This window comes from Zootoca vivipara, chromosome 9, assembly GCF_963506605.1.
Source record: "Zootoca vivipara chromosome 9, rZooViv1.1, whole genome shotgun sequence".
NCBI lineage: Eukaryota > Metazoa > Chordata > Lepidosauria > Squamata > Lacertidae > Zootoca > Zootoca vivipara.
Window position 1 is genome coordinate 51092442 of NC_083284.1, and position 15115 is coordinate 51107556.

The 15115-nt window shown below is 44.6% G+C and overlaps 1 protein-coding gene across 2 annotated transcripts in view; it reads left to right on the plus strand.

Moving 5' to 3' along the window:
* WWC2 (WW and C2 domain containing 2) overlaps window positions 1-15115 on the plus strand; it is a 169208-nt gene that overhangs the window by 140470 nt on the left and 13623 nt on the right. For both annotated transcript variants that reach the window (XM_060278728.1, XM_060278729.1), the window contains exons 17-19: window positions 9152-9315; window positions 10725-10923; window positions 13170-13331. In XM_060278728.1, coding sequence (XP_060134711.1) covers window positions 9152-9315; window positions 10725-10923; window positions 13170-13331 — 525 coding nt within the window. The remainder of the gene's footprint in view (window positions 1-9151; window positions 9316-10724; window positions 10924-13169; window positions 13332-15115) is intronic.

Consider the following 15115-nt stretch of genomic DNA (forward strand, 5'->3'; position numbering starts at 1 on the left):
TTCAACTTATTGGTTAATTTTTCTAATAGGGCTGTTTCCCATACCGTCTGGTACCATTGGTCCATGTTTACTCCTGCCAGGTCTTTCCAGTGTCTGGTTATGGTGTTTCTGGTAGCTGAGAGTAAGTGGGTTATGAGTTCTTTGTGATGTAGGTGGGCATTGTTGTCCTGGAAGATGTTTAGCAAGGCCAGTTCTGGGGTAAGTTCTAATGTTTGTTGGGTTATTTTACCTATTTCTCTTACGGTTGTTCTCCAGAATTGTTGGGCTTTGGGGCATTCCCACCACATGTGGAAATATGTGCCTGTTGATGTGCATCCTCTCCAGCATTTTGATGAGGTTCCTGGGCGTATTAGTGCTAGTTTTCGTGGTGTTAGGTACCACCTGTAGATGGTTTTCAGAGTGAGTTCTTTCCTTTTTGCTGATATGGATTTAAATGGGGGTTTAGACCACATCCTGGTCCATTGAGTGGGGTTGATTTCATAGCCTATATCTTCTTCCCATTGTTTTTTTATTGCGTCTGGGGAGTTTGTGGAATTTTGGAGGAGTATTTTATATATTGCAGATACCATCCCTTTGCCGTGACCCTTTGTCGTTAGAAGGAGGTTTTCAAAAGGTGTCAGGGGTCTTGTTGCTGCTAATTTTATTGCTGGCTTGTTTAAGAGGGCATGTAATTGGTGTTGTGCTAGCCAGGGTATTTGGGTGTCTTCTAGTTTATCCTGTATTTCTCGTGTTGTCAGAGGTATGTTATTTTTATAGAAGTCTGTTAGGCGATATAGGCCTTTGGTTTGCCAAGTTTTAGTTTGGATGTTTTGTGCTGCCTGGTGGAATAATGGATGGTAGACCAGGGGGAGTAGTGGGGATGTGGTTGGGGTTAGTTTGTCCGTTTCTGTTTTCCATGCTTTGAACATGGTTTGTGTGTACCTATTAAGTGTTGTGGGGATCCTTCTTAGTTTGTTTGGGAGGAATGGGTATGCTGTGGTGCTGATATTTTCAATTGTGTCTCTCTCTAAGTGTATCCATTGTTTTGTCTCATCTTCCAGTATATACGGGATTATATGTCGTATTTGATTGGCCCTGTAATATGTTTCTATGTTAGGGATTCCCCATCCTCCTTGTGAGGTGGGGAGGTGCAGGTATTTGGTGCTTATTCTTGGTTTTTTATGTGAGAAGATGAAGGAGTGCAGTTTTCTCTGCCATCTGCGGAGTTGAATTGGGGGGATCCAGACTGGGAGGGTTTGGAATAAGTAGGTTAATTTTGGGAGAGTGATCATTTTGATCATTGCCATTTTATCTGAGAGGGTGAAATTCATGTTGTCCCATCTCTTCAGGTCTTTGTTTATTTGTCGCCACAAGGGTTTATAGTTGTGTAGGTATAATTTGTTGAGATTTTTGGTTATTTGTACCCCTAGGTATCTGAACTTGGTGTGGCAGAGTTTTATTTTGGTGATATTAGTGAGTTCTTTCTGGGTGTGGGGAGGAGTGTTGAAGCACATGGCTTCTGATTTTGCAAAGTTTACTCGCAGGCCTGACACCGTTGCAAATGTGTTGAGTTCTCTGGTTAGGGAGATTGCTGTGTTTAAGGGGTCTGATGTTGTGACCATTAGGTCATCTGCAAAGAGCCCTATTTTATATGTTCTGCCTTTTATTTCAACTCCTTTGATGTCTGTGGTTGCACGGATTCGGATTGCTAGCGGTTCTAGGGCCAGTATAAATAGGAAGGGGGATAGTGGGCATCCTTGTTTTGTGCCCCTTTGGATTTTTATGCTGTTGGAGTCTATGTTGTTGATTCTGCATTTTGCTGAGGCTTGGGAGTATATTTGTTTGAGGACTTGTAGAAAGTTTGGGCCAAATTTCATGCTAGTTAATACTGCTAACAGGTATTTCCATTCTAGGCAATCAAAGGCCTTGAGGATGTCTAGAGACATAATTGTCAGTGGGGTTTTGGTTGCCTTGCTGTGTTCGATTAGGTTCAGCAGTTTCCTGATGGGGTCTGTGATATTGCGACCAGGGACGAAGCCAGTCTGATCTGGGGCTACTAAATTGCATAAGAAGTTTTTTAAGCGGTTGGCCAGGATTGATGTGAATATCTTGTAGTCTTGGTTTATTAATGAGATTGGGCGATATGATTCGACTTTGAGATTGTCCTTCAGGGGTTTTGGGATGGAGACTATTTTGGAGTGGGTCCAGGTTTGGGGGATGGGCCCCCCTTTCATGATGTCGTTAAATAGGCGAGTCATGTGTGGCATTAGGGGTTCTTTGAATTTCTTATAGAATTCTGCTGTGAAGCCGTCTGGGCCTGGGGCTTTGTGTGGTTTCAGGTTTTTTAGGACCATGTCTATTTCCTCTGGGGTGATGGGCCTGTCCATGTATTCCTGTTCTTCATCTGTTAAGGTAGGCATGGTCAGTCCTCCTATAAATTCTTTTATTCCCTTCTCAGGTGGGTTGTGGGATGTGTATAGACTAGAGTAAAATTCTGCAAATTCTGAAGTTATTTCTTTGGGGGAGAATGTTGTGTTGCCGTCTTTTTTGGTGATGCAGTGTATTCTTGTTTTGAGTGTTCTTTTCCTGCATCTATTCGCTAATAGTCTGGAGTTCTTCCCCCCATATTCATAGAAGCGTTGTTTAGAATATAGAATGTTGATCATTGTTTTATTAATTTCTAGGGAATCTATTTCTCTTCTCTTTTGTTCTATAAGTTTAAGAAGTTTTTTGGATCCTGTTTGTTTGTAGCGTGATGAGAGGGTTGTAATTTCTTGTTCCAGTTTACTAATCTTTGTGGTGGTTTGTTTTTTAAGGAGTGTTTTCTCTTTTATGCAAGCTCCTCTGGTGACTGCTTTCATTGCGTCCCATAGGAGGGGGGTTGTTATGTTGTCTACATCATTTTCTTTGAAGTAATTTTGGAGGGTTTTTGTGAGACTTTCTCAAATTTGTTTGTTTGTGGTTAGGATGGGGTTAAAGGACCATGATGGGGTATTAAGTGTTCTCTCTCCTATTTTAATAGTAACTTCTACTGGGGCATGATCTGTGATTTTAATGTTGCCTATGTTTGATGATTCTACCCAAGGGATTAGACTCTGTGTGAGCAGAATGCTGTCCAATCTGGACGTTGTGCCATGCCGTCCAGATTGGAATGTGTGGGTAGTGTCTCCCGGGTTTTGTTCACTCCAAATGTCGTAGAGACCCCTGTCTTTTAGCAGTTTTATTAACTTGTAAGAGTCCCTAGTTATTGGGGGTTTTCCACGAAGGAAAGTTGCCCATGGGGTTGTAGATTGGATGTTTTTTAGGGATATGCCTTTCATATTTAGGTTGAGGTCGCCTCCTAGGATTGCTTCCCCTTCCATGAAGGAGAGAAGTTTGTTCAGTGTCTTCTGGAAGAATTCTAGTTGTTTTGAATTTGGGGCATATATAGATCCGATTGTCAGTTTAATTTTGCCATCTAGTGTTCCTTTGATGAAAATGAATCTGCCCTTTTTGTCCTTCAGGACTGTTGTGGCTTTGAAGTTTAGGTCTTTATTGAGTATTACAGCTACTCCGCGGGCCTTTCCTGAGCCTTGTGCCACCCATTGTTGACTGAAGCGGGGGTCGCTCAGAAGTTTGTTCCCTTTGGGGGGGTTGTGTACTTCTTGTAGGAAGGTGATGTGTGGTTTCATGGTGTTTATGTGTGAGGTAATGCGTTTTCTTTTAATGGGGTTTCCCAACCCCCTCACATTTAGTGTAATCGCTTTTAAGCTAGCCATCACGTCTATTTGTTGTGTAAGGCGATTCCTTGCCAACCCGTCCAGGTTGTCCTGTGTCTCTCACTATGTGTTGTTTACTGAACCATTGGGGTTCCGCTGACCTAGGGTGTGGTGGGTAGGGGGCTAGTGGGGTTAGAGTTAGATTTGGGTTAGAGAGTAGGGAGTAAGTTGTATAGAGTTTCCTATGTGTAGTCTTATAGGTGTTCATTTGGGGTATTTTGGGCCGTCTGGCCCTTGGCCGGTTGGCCCTGGGTCTCAGCTGATGTGGAGGGCCGTGTTCAGAGACAGGCCTTCCCCCTTGTCGTTTACAATGGGGGGTGTTCAGCGAGACAATGTAAAGCGTCCTTGCGATATGGATGTCGGGTTTAAGGTTTGGGAACAATGTTGCCAGTATTAATAGCAACATCATTTTTGTGTTGGGGTGTAGGTGTGAGTGTTGGTGCGCTCTCTGGTGCCACCATTGTGCTAATTAGGTAATATCTTTTAGCCTGATCGTAGGTTGGGGTGTGTGGGTTGCATTTGTTATTTTTCCTTAGAGTGGATTCGGGGGGGGGGGTGTTGAGGGTGTGTGTTGTGAGTTGTCGGATTAAGGGGGATGTGGGATGTGGTTGTTTGGACTGGTGTTGGAGTGGCGGTTTCTGTGGGGATGTGGGGCGGGGGGGGGGAATGTTGCTGGTGTTAGTTTTGTTCATAGCCTAGGGGGGGAGGGGGGGAGGGAGGGGGAGTCACCAGTCCTTCAGCTTGCGATGTTTTCCGGCTGCTTCATTTTGCTGTGGTTGTTGTTGCAGTAAGGTCGTTCCTCTGTGCTGTGTTGGTTTCGTCGGTCTTGGTCAGGCTTCTTGTGTCGTATGGTCGGCCGGAAGGTTTCGTGTGTGATGGTGTTGTCTGGTTGTATTGGCGTGCTTTGTGTTTCTCTTGATTCTTTGCCTTTTTCTTCTTGTTGTTCTGGACTTTCGTCCAGCCATTTGCTGTTGTTTCGTTGTCTTGGTCTTGGCTGTCGCTTGGTGGGTCATCTTGAAGCCATTCCGGTGGGATGCTGAGTCCGAGGTCCTTCAGTAATTGCTTGGCTTCCGTTTTGTTGGTAGCTGTGTATTGTTTTGCGTTTTTTGTTGCAATGAGGCGGAAGGGGAAGCCCCATCGGTAGTTGATCCCTGTTTCTTGGAGACGTCGGGTGCATGGGCGTAAGATTTTCCTCCGGTTCAGGGTATCTTGGGACAGATCTTGTAAGGCCAGTATGTGGTTGTTTTTGTATTGAAGGTTGGTCGAATTTCTAAGGTAGTTCCAAATTTCTTCTTTCTTTTTGTAGCGTGCGAAGCACACGATGATGTCCCTTGGGGGGTCGTCGGATTTTGGCATGGGTCTTAGAGCTCTGTGTGCCCTCTCCAGGTCATCTATCTCAATTTTCAGGTTTGGCACTGTGTCTTTTAGCCAGTTTACTATTAGGTTCGCTGGGCTTTTCTCTTCCGTTTTTTCCGGAAAGTTGCGAAAGCGGATGTTGCAGCGTCTATTCCGATCTTCAAGGTCCGCTTGTTTGATTTTCAGTTCTTCGTTTTCTGTTTCCAGTTCGTTCAGTTTCTTTTTTATATGTGTGTTTTCCTCCTGGTGTTGCTCTATTGTCCTTTTTTGTGTTTGGTTCTCGTTCTCCAGAGCTACCAGTTTGGATGTTAGTTCATTGATTTGTGCCTGTAGGGGGGCCACTGTGTCCTCCAGTTGTTTTGTGAACTGTTTTGTTAATTCTTTCGTTATTCTCTCTATTAGTCTTGTTTCCATATCCCTCTGATCTTTTTTTGTCATCGGGTGGTCGTCTTCTTGGAGAGGCGTTGCGTTCTCAGCTCTGTTTGCCATTTTCCTGGCTGGTGTTATCCTGGTTTCCCTGGGGTTTTCGGTTTGCGGTCTGCTTGGTGACTTCTTGGAGTAGGGTTTGTTGTGATTGGGAGTCGTGGTGTTAGATTGTTGGATTGATCAGGCGTTGATTGGTGGCTATTCAGAGCGTTTGAATTAGGCGGTCATTTGTGTGTCACCTGGGTTGTGTTTTGCAGGCTTCTCTGGAGTTCTCGCGTTCTCCTCAGTGGTGCACCCTCGTGTGTTCGGGGGGGGGGGTGTTGGGGTCCAGTTGGGGGTGGAAAGTGGGGTTGTGGAGCCACAACAGGTAATTAAAGGGTTTGAGCTTGGCAGGGTTGTTTTCAGGTAGATTTAGGCAGAACTGTATAGTGTCAGAGGGAGGGAAAGAGGATGGAGAGGGGGTTTAGGAGGAGGGGAAAAGAAGGGGGGAGAGGGGGAGGGATAGGAGATTGGAAAGTAAATGGGGGTTGGAGGGAAGTGGGGGAGTGGGGGGAAGGAAGGAGTGAAAGGACGGTAGAGAGAGGGGGAGAAGGGGAGGAAGGAAGGAAGGAAAGTAGTAGCAGTGATGGTATATTGTATTGGTGCTTTTAGGTTCGGTGTGGGGTAAGGGTTTGCTGGGAGATTGTTGGTGAAAGTGGGTGGGGGGTATAGGTATGTAGTTGTTGGGGATCAGGGGGGAGGGAGCGGGGAACAGGCACACTTAGATTGAGGTATAAAGTGGGGGCTGGGGCCGGGGTGGAGAGCAGTGTATTTGAAAGTGTGAGGGATGGGGGTATTAGCAATAAATCAAAGTTGGGATGACTGCAGTAGCAGAGGTCCCCTTCTAAACTGAGAGGTGTTGGGGTTAGGTATGGGGTGGATTTAAGAAATAAAATAAAATGAAGTGGTCAAGCAGGCGTGGGGGGAGCAGGAAGTGGGGTGGGTAGGGTGATGAGGGGGAGATGCGTAAAGGGAGATGCGTAAAAAGGGGGGATTGGGTATTAGTAACTAAGGGGGGTTCTGTATGTTGAGGGTGGGAGTGGGATGTTATAGGTGGTGTAAAGATGCTGGTGTGGGGGGGGAGGAGAGTAAGGTGGGTTTAAAAAGTAAAATGGAGATAAAAATATAAGTGATATACACACACACACACACACAAGACAGATCCAAAAAGGAGGTATAAAAAGCAAAATTATTTGGAGGAGGTGGCTGCAATGGCAGCGCCTCCCTTAAAAAGGGGTATGTTCAGAAAAAAAAAAAAAGGGAAAAGGAAGAGAAAAGGAAGGGGGGAAATGGGGGGAGGCCTTTTCTGTTTTTATTTTGTTTCCCAAATTAGAAGGACTGGAGAGTGCTGGGGGGGGGGGCTAATGATAACAATAGAGATTGAGAAATGAGGGTAATATAAAAATTGAAAAGATAAAAAAGGTAGTTGGTAAGAATGGGAGAGGCAATACAAAACAAAAACAAGGACAAACAATGAGCAGAGATCTCCTTAGGAGTCCTATCTCACGCTGCCTCTCTCTGGGTCTCGCCCGTTAAGAGCAGCAATTAATATATGTATATATGTGAAACAGCTACAACAACAAAAATAAGGTTAAAAAAAAAGGAATTTTTTTTTATTTATTTAAAGAAAACTAGGGGGAAATAATAGTAATAATAGTAAAAAAATTGGAAGAAAAATATTTTTAAAAAAAAAGAAAGAAAGAAAAGGGAAAAAATGAAAAAATGAAAAAATGAGTAGGAAAAAAAAAAATTCAAGAAGTTGCAAAAGCGATGTCTTTTCCGACAGGCCTCGTTGGTGGGGTGAGAGCTGGGCTTGGGCCTAGTTTTTGCCTCGTGTCTCCCCCACGGCCTTTGTCCTCCTACCTCGCCTCTTCTCCCTTGTTAGTGGCGGTGGCTCTTTGGCAGGGCTGCTAGTCCAGGTTGCGACGGTGTGAACGGCAGGACCGAGGCACCTCGCCTCAGCGGGTCCTTTCTCCTTCTTCTCCCTTCGTCCCGGTGGGGGAGAGGGCGGCTGCAGCCGCGGCCGCGGCGGTGCACGTGGGGACTCTCCTTCCCCTCCGGTATGTTCTTTCTCTCCCTCCTCCCTGTGTCCCGGGGGGGAGAGAGTGGCGGCGGTAGCGGCAGCGCGCTCAGGGGTTTTCCTTCTTCTCCGGAGCGTCGGCGCTCCGGGATGTAGGCTTCAGCGCGCTTGGGGGCTCTCCTTTTCCGCCGGAGCGTCGGCGCTCCGCGGTGTAGCTTTCTCTAAGCCCCCGAGCCACGGAGCTTTGCTCCGCTAGCGGCCGGGTGCCCTTGATGCCGATCCGGCGCGGTCGCTGGGGGGGGGGGCGTCGGCGGCCCTCCAGACGGTCCACCGGGACCGCCGGGTTCCTGTGCAGCAGCTGCTGCGGTCCTGGTGACCCTTCGCTGTCTTTAAGCAGGTTTTGAGAAGAGCACAGTGGTGGTGCCTGTGGAATGTCAATAGGCAGGGACTTCCAAAATGTAGGCCCTGCCCACACTAGAAGTTGAACGTCTTGCAAGGCCGGAATGAGGATTAAGGGGCACCTGTAACAATGCCAGTTCCACAGGTCGAAGCAGTAGAGTGTGTGTGCATATGGCATGAGGTGTTCCTGCAAGTAAACTTTAGGGCTTGAACTGGTAGCAGTGCTATTGTTTTTACATGGAGTTCAGTTGTTCAATACACACACACACACCCCTTCCGCCTGTACTTGGACACCTATTCTCAGCTACAAAGTGTGCAATTATAGTGGGCCAGCTTGGATTATCTTCTTTCCTTGATCTGCTATTCTATGTGTGATAAAGAGTAAGAGTATTTCCTGCCTACCTGGCATGTGTAGCCCTCCTCAAACATGGATAGCATTCTTAAAGGCACATAAAATCCATCGCACGCAGGCCCGATCACATTATTGCTTCCCAGATTTTACCTGGAATGACAGCTTACAAGATCCGGGCCTTCCTGCATTGGATTTAATGAACATGTTGTCTTCTATGAACATTATGCTCATGTACGATTGTCCCGCTTCAGCAGCGTGGGAAGGGAATGAGCATTCCTGTTCGCTACTACAAGTCAGGGAGCAGAGCCAGAAAAAGTTGTAATCTTACCTGGCTGGTTGTCATTTATGAATGTCAGATACTTCTGTAAAGTTTGCTTTTGCCAGCTACGCATAAATGGCAGCTAGTTTTTTTGCAGCATACAGTTAATACGTAATTTTGTACCAAAGAACCACAATCTATTTCCTTTACTATATCCTTTCTGAGAAAATACATTTTGGTAGGGGGTATAATTTTCACAAGGGATGCACAAATTCTGAAGTCACATGGAAACATGGTGTCATGTGAGCTACCAAATATGCTTGGCCCCGAGTTTCTCATGATGTTACCCTGCTTATATTAATGTGTTCCTGCAGATGTTTTTTGTGATCAATACTTTTAATCAACACCTTTTCTGAAAGGTAGATTCCGGTAGAGTGTAATTGGCAATGTCAGTGTAATTGACAAAGGCATTGTCTGTTCCGAAATATTAATACGGCAGGTTTTATAAGTAACATCGCTCAGTATCTCATCTAATGTAGATCTGCTTCCAATGTCTCTGTTAGGATGCCGTGTCAGCATTACTGGAAAGGACATCAGCAGAGCTGCAGGCAGTAGAACAAGAGTTGGCAGAGGAGGAAGATGAAGAAGAAGATGAGGAAGAAGAAGAGGAGGAGGAGGAAAAAGAAGAAAAGGGTGTACAGGAGCCACAACATGTTGAAGAAGACTGGTAGATTGATTTTTTTTTATTTAAAAAATATGTATAAAGCAGCATCAAAAACAAGGCTGATCATTGAAAGAAACCTCTGCTCACCATTTGCTTCTCGTGCACGTAAAATTAACTTCTTACCATTAATTTTACGTGCACGAGAAGCAAATGGTGAGCAGAGGTTTCTTTCAATGATCAGCCTTGTTTTTGATGCTGCTTTTTTGTTTTTGATGCTGCTTTTATTATTTAGACCCCCTTGGTGGAGAACTGCACGTTTCACTTGCTGTTTTCCCTACACCAGTTTCCCCAGTGCTGAAGAGAGAAGCTGTTTTTGTTTGTTTGTTTTAAATATAAGTAGCCTTTTGTGTCTTTAGTGGGAAGTGCAGCAGGAATTATGAATGGCATATCTGCAGCACATGCTTCCACCGCTGAGTCTGCACACAATTAAGATTTCCAGGAGACCCACACCCCTTGGAATCCCAACCCCCATTTCCCCTGCCAGCCCTGCCTGCAATTAGAAGCGTATTTTCAGATGGGAAGCCTGGTGGACGTGCATTGGCTCTCCCCATGAGTTTGTGGGTGGACAGCGATGCAGCCGGAAGGCAAAGGCCTGCTCTCCCTCTCTCCTTAATAGCACAGAAGCTAATGACTGCAGGGACTACAGTCCACTCCCCATGCGTAAGAACCTGTGATACCTGTTGGATCAGACCAAAGGTCCATTTAGTCCAACATCCTATTTCCCTTTGTGACCAGTCAGATGCCTCCAAGAAGCCTATAAGCAGGTTGCGAAGGCAAAGGCACTAGCCTTTTATGCTATTTAATGGCATAAACAATGAAGATGGGTATTATCCCTTCTTTGGAGCCAGCTTTGCATTGTCCACAATAAATGCAGAGTTTGGATGATTCATCTTTCAGTAGAGATGTTATTAAATGTGGATTAATTGCCTTGTGTTAAGATTTCACGTAAAAACAAACAAACCTTAATGCAGGTAGGGTGCCCCCCCCTGCCTCGTTCATGTTAATATAATCTTGATATCTATAGAGAATGTGAAAAGAATTAGTCTGTATTTGCTAGTTCTATATTTGCTGGTTAATAATCATGAGAAAGGTATCGTGCATCTCTCCATTAGAACCATCTGTGGATGTCACACGTACTGCGCTTTTGTCAGAATGTTGTAAGGGAACCGATTTGCAACAGACCTTTCTGTTTTTCTTGGAGCGGATGACTAATATAATGCATTCACATGTCGGATCATGAAAGCGTTGTACTGAAATTCTAATCTACTTCTGGCTGAGATAATGTGTCAATAATAATATATCTTTTGTACAGGGTTCAGATCCCACGCATGCCAGTATTTTTTTCTTTTTCTTTCCTCTTTGCGGGCCTTGTCAGTTTTCAAGGGTAAACTTGGGTTACTTTGTTCTCACAGGCTAGGAATGCTGGCAGAGGCATCCAGTGAGATTGTGACAGAAGAAGAGGGCAATCTTAAAGGGGCAGAGGGAAGCAGATACTCCGACGACAACAGGTTCTGCCTTAAACTGGTAGAGGAAGGTGAAATCAAGCACAGGGAAGACAGAAAACATGAACATGCATGTCACAATGAGCAAGCAACAGCGCCACCCATACTGGTGAATATTTCAGATTGTTTCTCTAATGCACCACAAAGAGGACACTGACATCCTGTGGCTGTACTTGGTCGAGCATGGTGGTGTGTTTAAAGGCAACAATGTTTGTCATAAGGAATCTGTTTATTGTTTTCAGCCCTATGTTAATAAATGAAGGCCTGGTTTGCATGTAACATTAAACCATAATTCAAAACAAACCATAGTTCATAAGCACATAGCCCCACTGGAAAACAAGCACAAACCAGAGTCTTGCTTAATGTGGTGTCTGGAACCTGTCGCATGGTTTGTTTCCTTCCAAACAACGCACAATCGAAAGCCAAGGTTTGTCCTTTGCGTATTGCTCATGGTTCGGGGCAGTGCACCAGGAGTGGGAGGGGTGTGCATGCAGTGAGCACCAACACACTGCCAAAGTCAGCTCAGCATTTAAACTCACCATTGGTTTCTAACAGGTTCTGTTCCCTCCCCCCCCAACCTGACAAAGTGATCCTTTTTTTGTTTTGATATACAGTAAAGGGGGAAAGCAGAAAAGAGATTCTTAAGTCCTCAAGAAAAGCATTCAGCTTGCTAGTTAACATTTAATGTTTATTTGGGAGATTATTCATGTTTAATAATGAATGTATTAAATATTTAATAGGCTATTTTAATGTTTAAGCTATACTTGCATACACGGATGGTTTAATATTTTTGTTTTTGCATTTGTTATGAAGTTTTAATAATAAGGGCTCAGCGCTTCAGAGCAGTGCAGGAGAATTGTGTGTTGTGTGTTTAGGTTGTACGCTTTCGTCAAAGAATTGGTGGAATTAAACAAAGAAAAAGGACTTTTGATCAACTAAAAAGGTGTCTCCCAGTTAAGGAGGCAGTACCTATAGGGTGGGATCCAGACCTGATGTTCTGTGAGCAGAAGGACTCATCCTATGGAGGTCAAGTGGATCTAATGGAGACTCCCACTGTGTGAAGTGGATTCTGCTGTGGGCAAGAGGAGTGGGAAAGTGATTTTCACCAATTTCCCTCTCCTCTGCAGTTCTGAATGGTCCTCCAACCCTCTGGATCAGGTTTTTGTTTTGTTTCGTTTTTTGTGCGAGGGGAGGGGGGGAGAGATTGGAAGGGAAGAGAGAATATCACCCAAAATCAGCTCTGCCTCTTCTGCTAGTTTTCAGAGTTCCACTTTATGCAACTCTGGATCCAACCCACTAAAAACAATTACTTTTAATTACAAAAATTGCAAAGAGGCACTCCTCTTCCTTTTGCATGAAGGAATGGCTTTGGAAGCATGTGAGTACACTATCTGTACTTTGATAAAGCATCTTCTTGCTCTGCTCTTGAACTGCAGCCTGATTTTTACTGCAGCCTGCTCCCCTTCCTCTTATTTTTTATTATTTTACTTTCCATATAAACAAAGTGATCTCCTTTTTAAGTACCAGCTGCTTCTTTGGAAAAATACCAAACAGAAGATCTTGATAAGACCTCTTGGTTATATAGAGTTTTGAGCAATGTCTCAGAATATGTTCATTGGCTAGAACCTGTTTGATACCTCCTTACCACTTATGGCCTAAGTTTCCTACATTTTTAATTGTTCTACAAAAATAATATACACATTTAACAGAAAACCTGAAAGTATGGTCCACATTCTTGTAGTACCCCACTGAGGATTTTAGTGTAATTCACAACAGTAGCCAGTTCTGGTTACTTCCATCAGTTCTTCTAAGACTTGGAATTTAAGTAAAGGGAGGAGTTGTTGTTTTAGAATAGGAAATATGCTTTTTCTCCAGTATTTGTTTGACCACCTCTAGAGAGGACAACAGCATTCCTGCAGCTAGCAAACGGTAGGCCTCGCTATAAGTGTTAGTTTTAAACAGACAATATGACTTCATTTACTTAAAACTTTCTCCAGCTTTCATTCTCCTGCAAGGTTTTTGTTTCCATTAGTAAAATCACAAACTTCTAACCTGAGGTCAGCCCTTTGTCCCTTGTTTCAGCCTGAGTCACAAGCCTTTAATATGAAATACAGTATGAGTAGGGGAATTCGTTGTTAATTAAGATTCACATACCATTCAGGCAGGTGAGTGTGTCATGCTTTGTGTAGTAAGATTCACACATTGAAATAGTACCTTTTGTCTATTATTGCTGAGTGGTACATTGGGTTCTTTGTCTTTATCTTAACTGATTTGTGCCAGAATGGGAGGGAAAGCAAGCTTGGTGGGGAGGTTTTAGTTTTAAGGATTGAAAACAATGCACAATGTCCTCAACAGGTTGATAAGGAAACGAACACAGAAGACAGATGTGAGGGTGTGGCTGTACGACCCAAGGACAGAGCCGGCCTCAAGTCTCAGCAGCATCCCTTTGTCAGGAACAGCATGATAGTGCGCTCACAAACTTTCTCTCCAGGCGAGCGGAACCAGTACATCTGCAGGGTAAGACAAAGAGTGTTCTCCACGAGGTCCCATTAACTAAAAGACTCATTTAACTTCTTTGGCAGTAGCATGCTACTGGCAATGAGCCATCCACTGACAACCCGGCATCCATCTCCCAGCTGCTAAGCTATAGCAAGCTTGTCACTCTTGCCTGTGGACTTTAGAATTTGTTGCTTGCTATGAGCGAGCATGGAGGTTGTTGCTGCTGTTGACATCCCCTCACCCCACCCCACTGGCATAAACACATTCACACACACTGCTACCGTATATAAACAGTACACGCTTAGGAGACAGGCTGCGCCCAGGCATTTAAAGCACAAGACTTCTGCCAAAGAATCATTGGCACTGTAGTTTACCCGTTACAGAGCTACAATTTCCAGCACCCTTCACAAACTACAGTTCCCAGGATGCTTTGGGGGGAGTCATGTGATTTAAATATACGAGCATGCACAAAAGGCCTCAGCCTGAAGTCAGTAAGGCTTGCTTCCAAGTGTGTAGGATTGCACTGTAATTCCATATGCCAGGAGCGGGGGGGGGGGGGGCCTTTTTCAGTCTGAGGTCTGCATGCTCTCCTGGGCTGCCTTCTGGTGTCTGTGTCCCAATGGTTGGTGGTGGTGGGAGGCCCCCAAAATGAATGTAGGATAACACCCCTAACTTCACATGTATACTACTGGAGTGTGAACTGGTGGTGACTGATCTGGAAAAAGAGATTGAGGCTGTGGCAGATAACTCAGTGAAAATTTCAACCCATTATTCAGCACCTGTGAAAAAAGTGGATTCCATGCTAGGCACCATTAAGAAAGGGATTAGAAATATAACTGCCATTATCATAATGCCATTAAACAAAGCTATAGTGCAACCACACTAGGAATACTGTTCCAGCATCAGAGAGTTGGGAAAGGTGCAAATAAGGGCAACCAAAATATTTATAGGGCTGGAACAACTCCCCTGTGATGGAAGACTACAGCACCAGGGCTTTTTAGTGCAGGAAAAAAGCAAGTAAGCGGGGAGGGGCTCGATGGAAGTTTATAAAATTATGCAAGGTGTGGAAAAAGTAGATAGGGAGACAATTTTCTCCCCTCATAATACTGGAATTGGGGGGCTGTCCAAATCAAGCTGAATGTTGGAATACTCGTGGCAGACAAGAAGTACTCTTCACATGGCAGAGATGCCTGCATGGATGACTTTAAGACAAATTAGTGGAAGATAAGGCCATTGAAAGACGCTAGCCACAATGACTATGTGCTGCCTCCAGGATCAGAGGCGGTAGGGTAGAATCCAGCAGGGCTGCTGTTATTTCCTTAATTTAGCAGACCAATGGATGCAGTTCTTACCTCTGCAGAGCAGGTGACATTCCAACCACAGAAAAGCAAAGGTTTCTACACCACATACAACCACCCCACATGCACACATCTGCCTATCCAGGCAGGCAAGCAAGAGGCATTATAACAACATAAAGACACTTCCCAGCCAGGCAAAAGCTTTTGAGAATGGCCCAGATTGTGTGTGATAGAGATGGAGAAGGGCTTGGGAAGAGTCCCAGTGGCTGGATAGAGATGGCTAGATGGCTCCATTGGCCTCCCCTTAAGCCTCAGATAATCTTGTCCTTTTTTTTCCTGTGGCGACCTCTGCTAATGCAATTGTTTATATGCAACATGCTGCTTCTGTGAGATTGCTAGGAGTATGTAATTTTGAAAATAATATGTGCAATGTGGAAATGGCACTTCCTCTGACTGTGCTGTTTCAGAAATACCTTTTCTGGAAGAAGCTGTACCGACACAGTT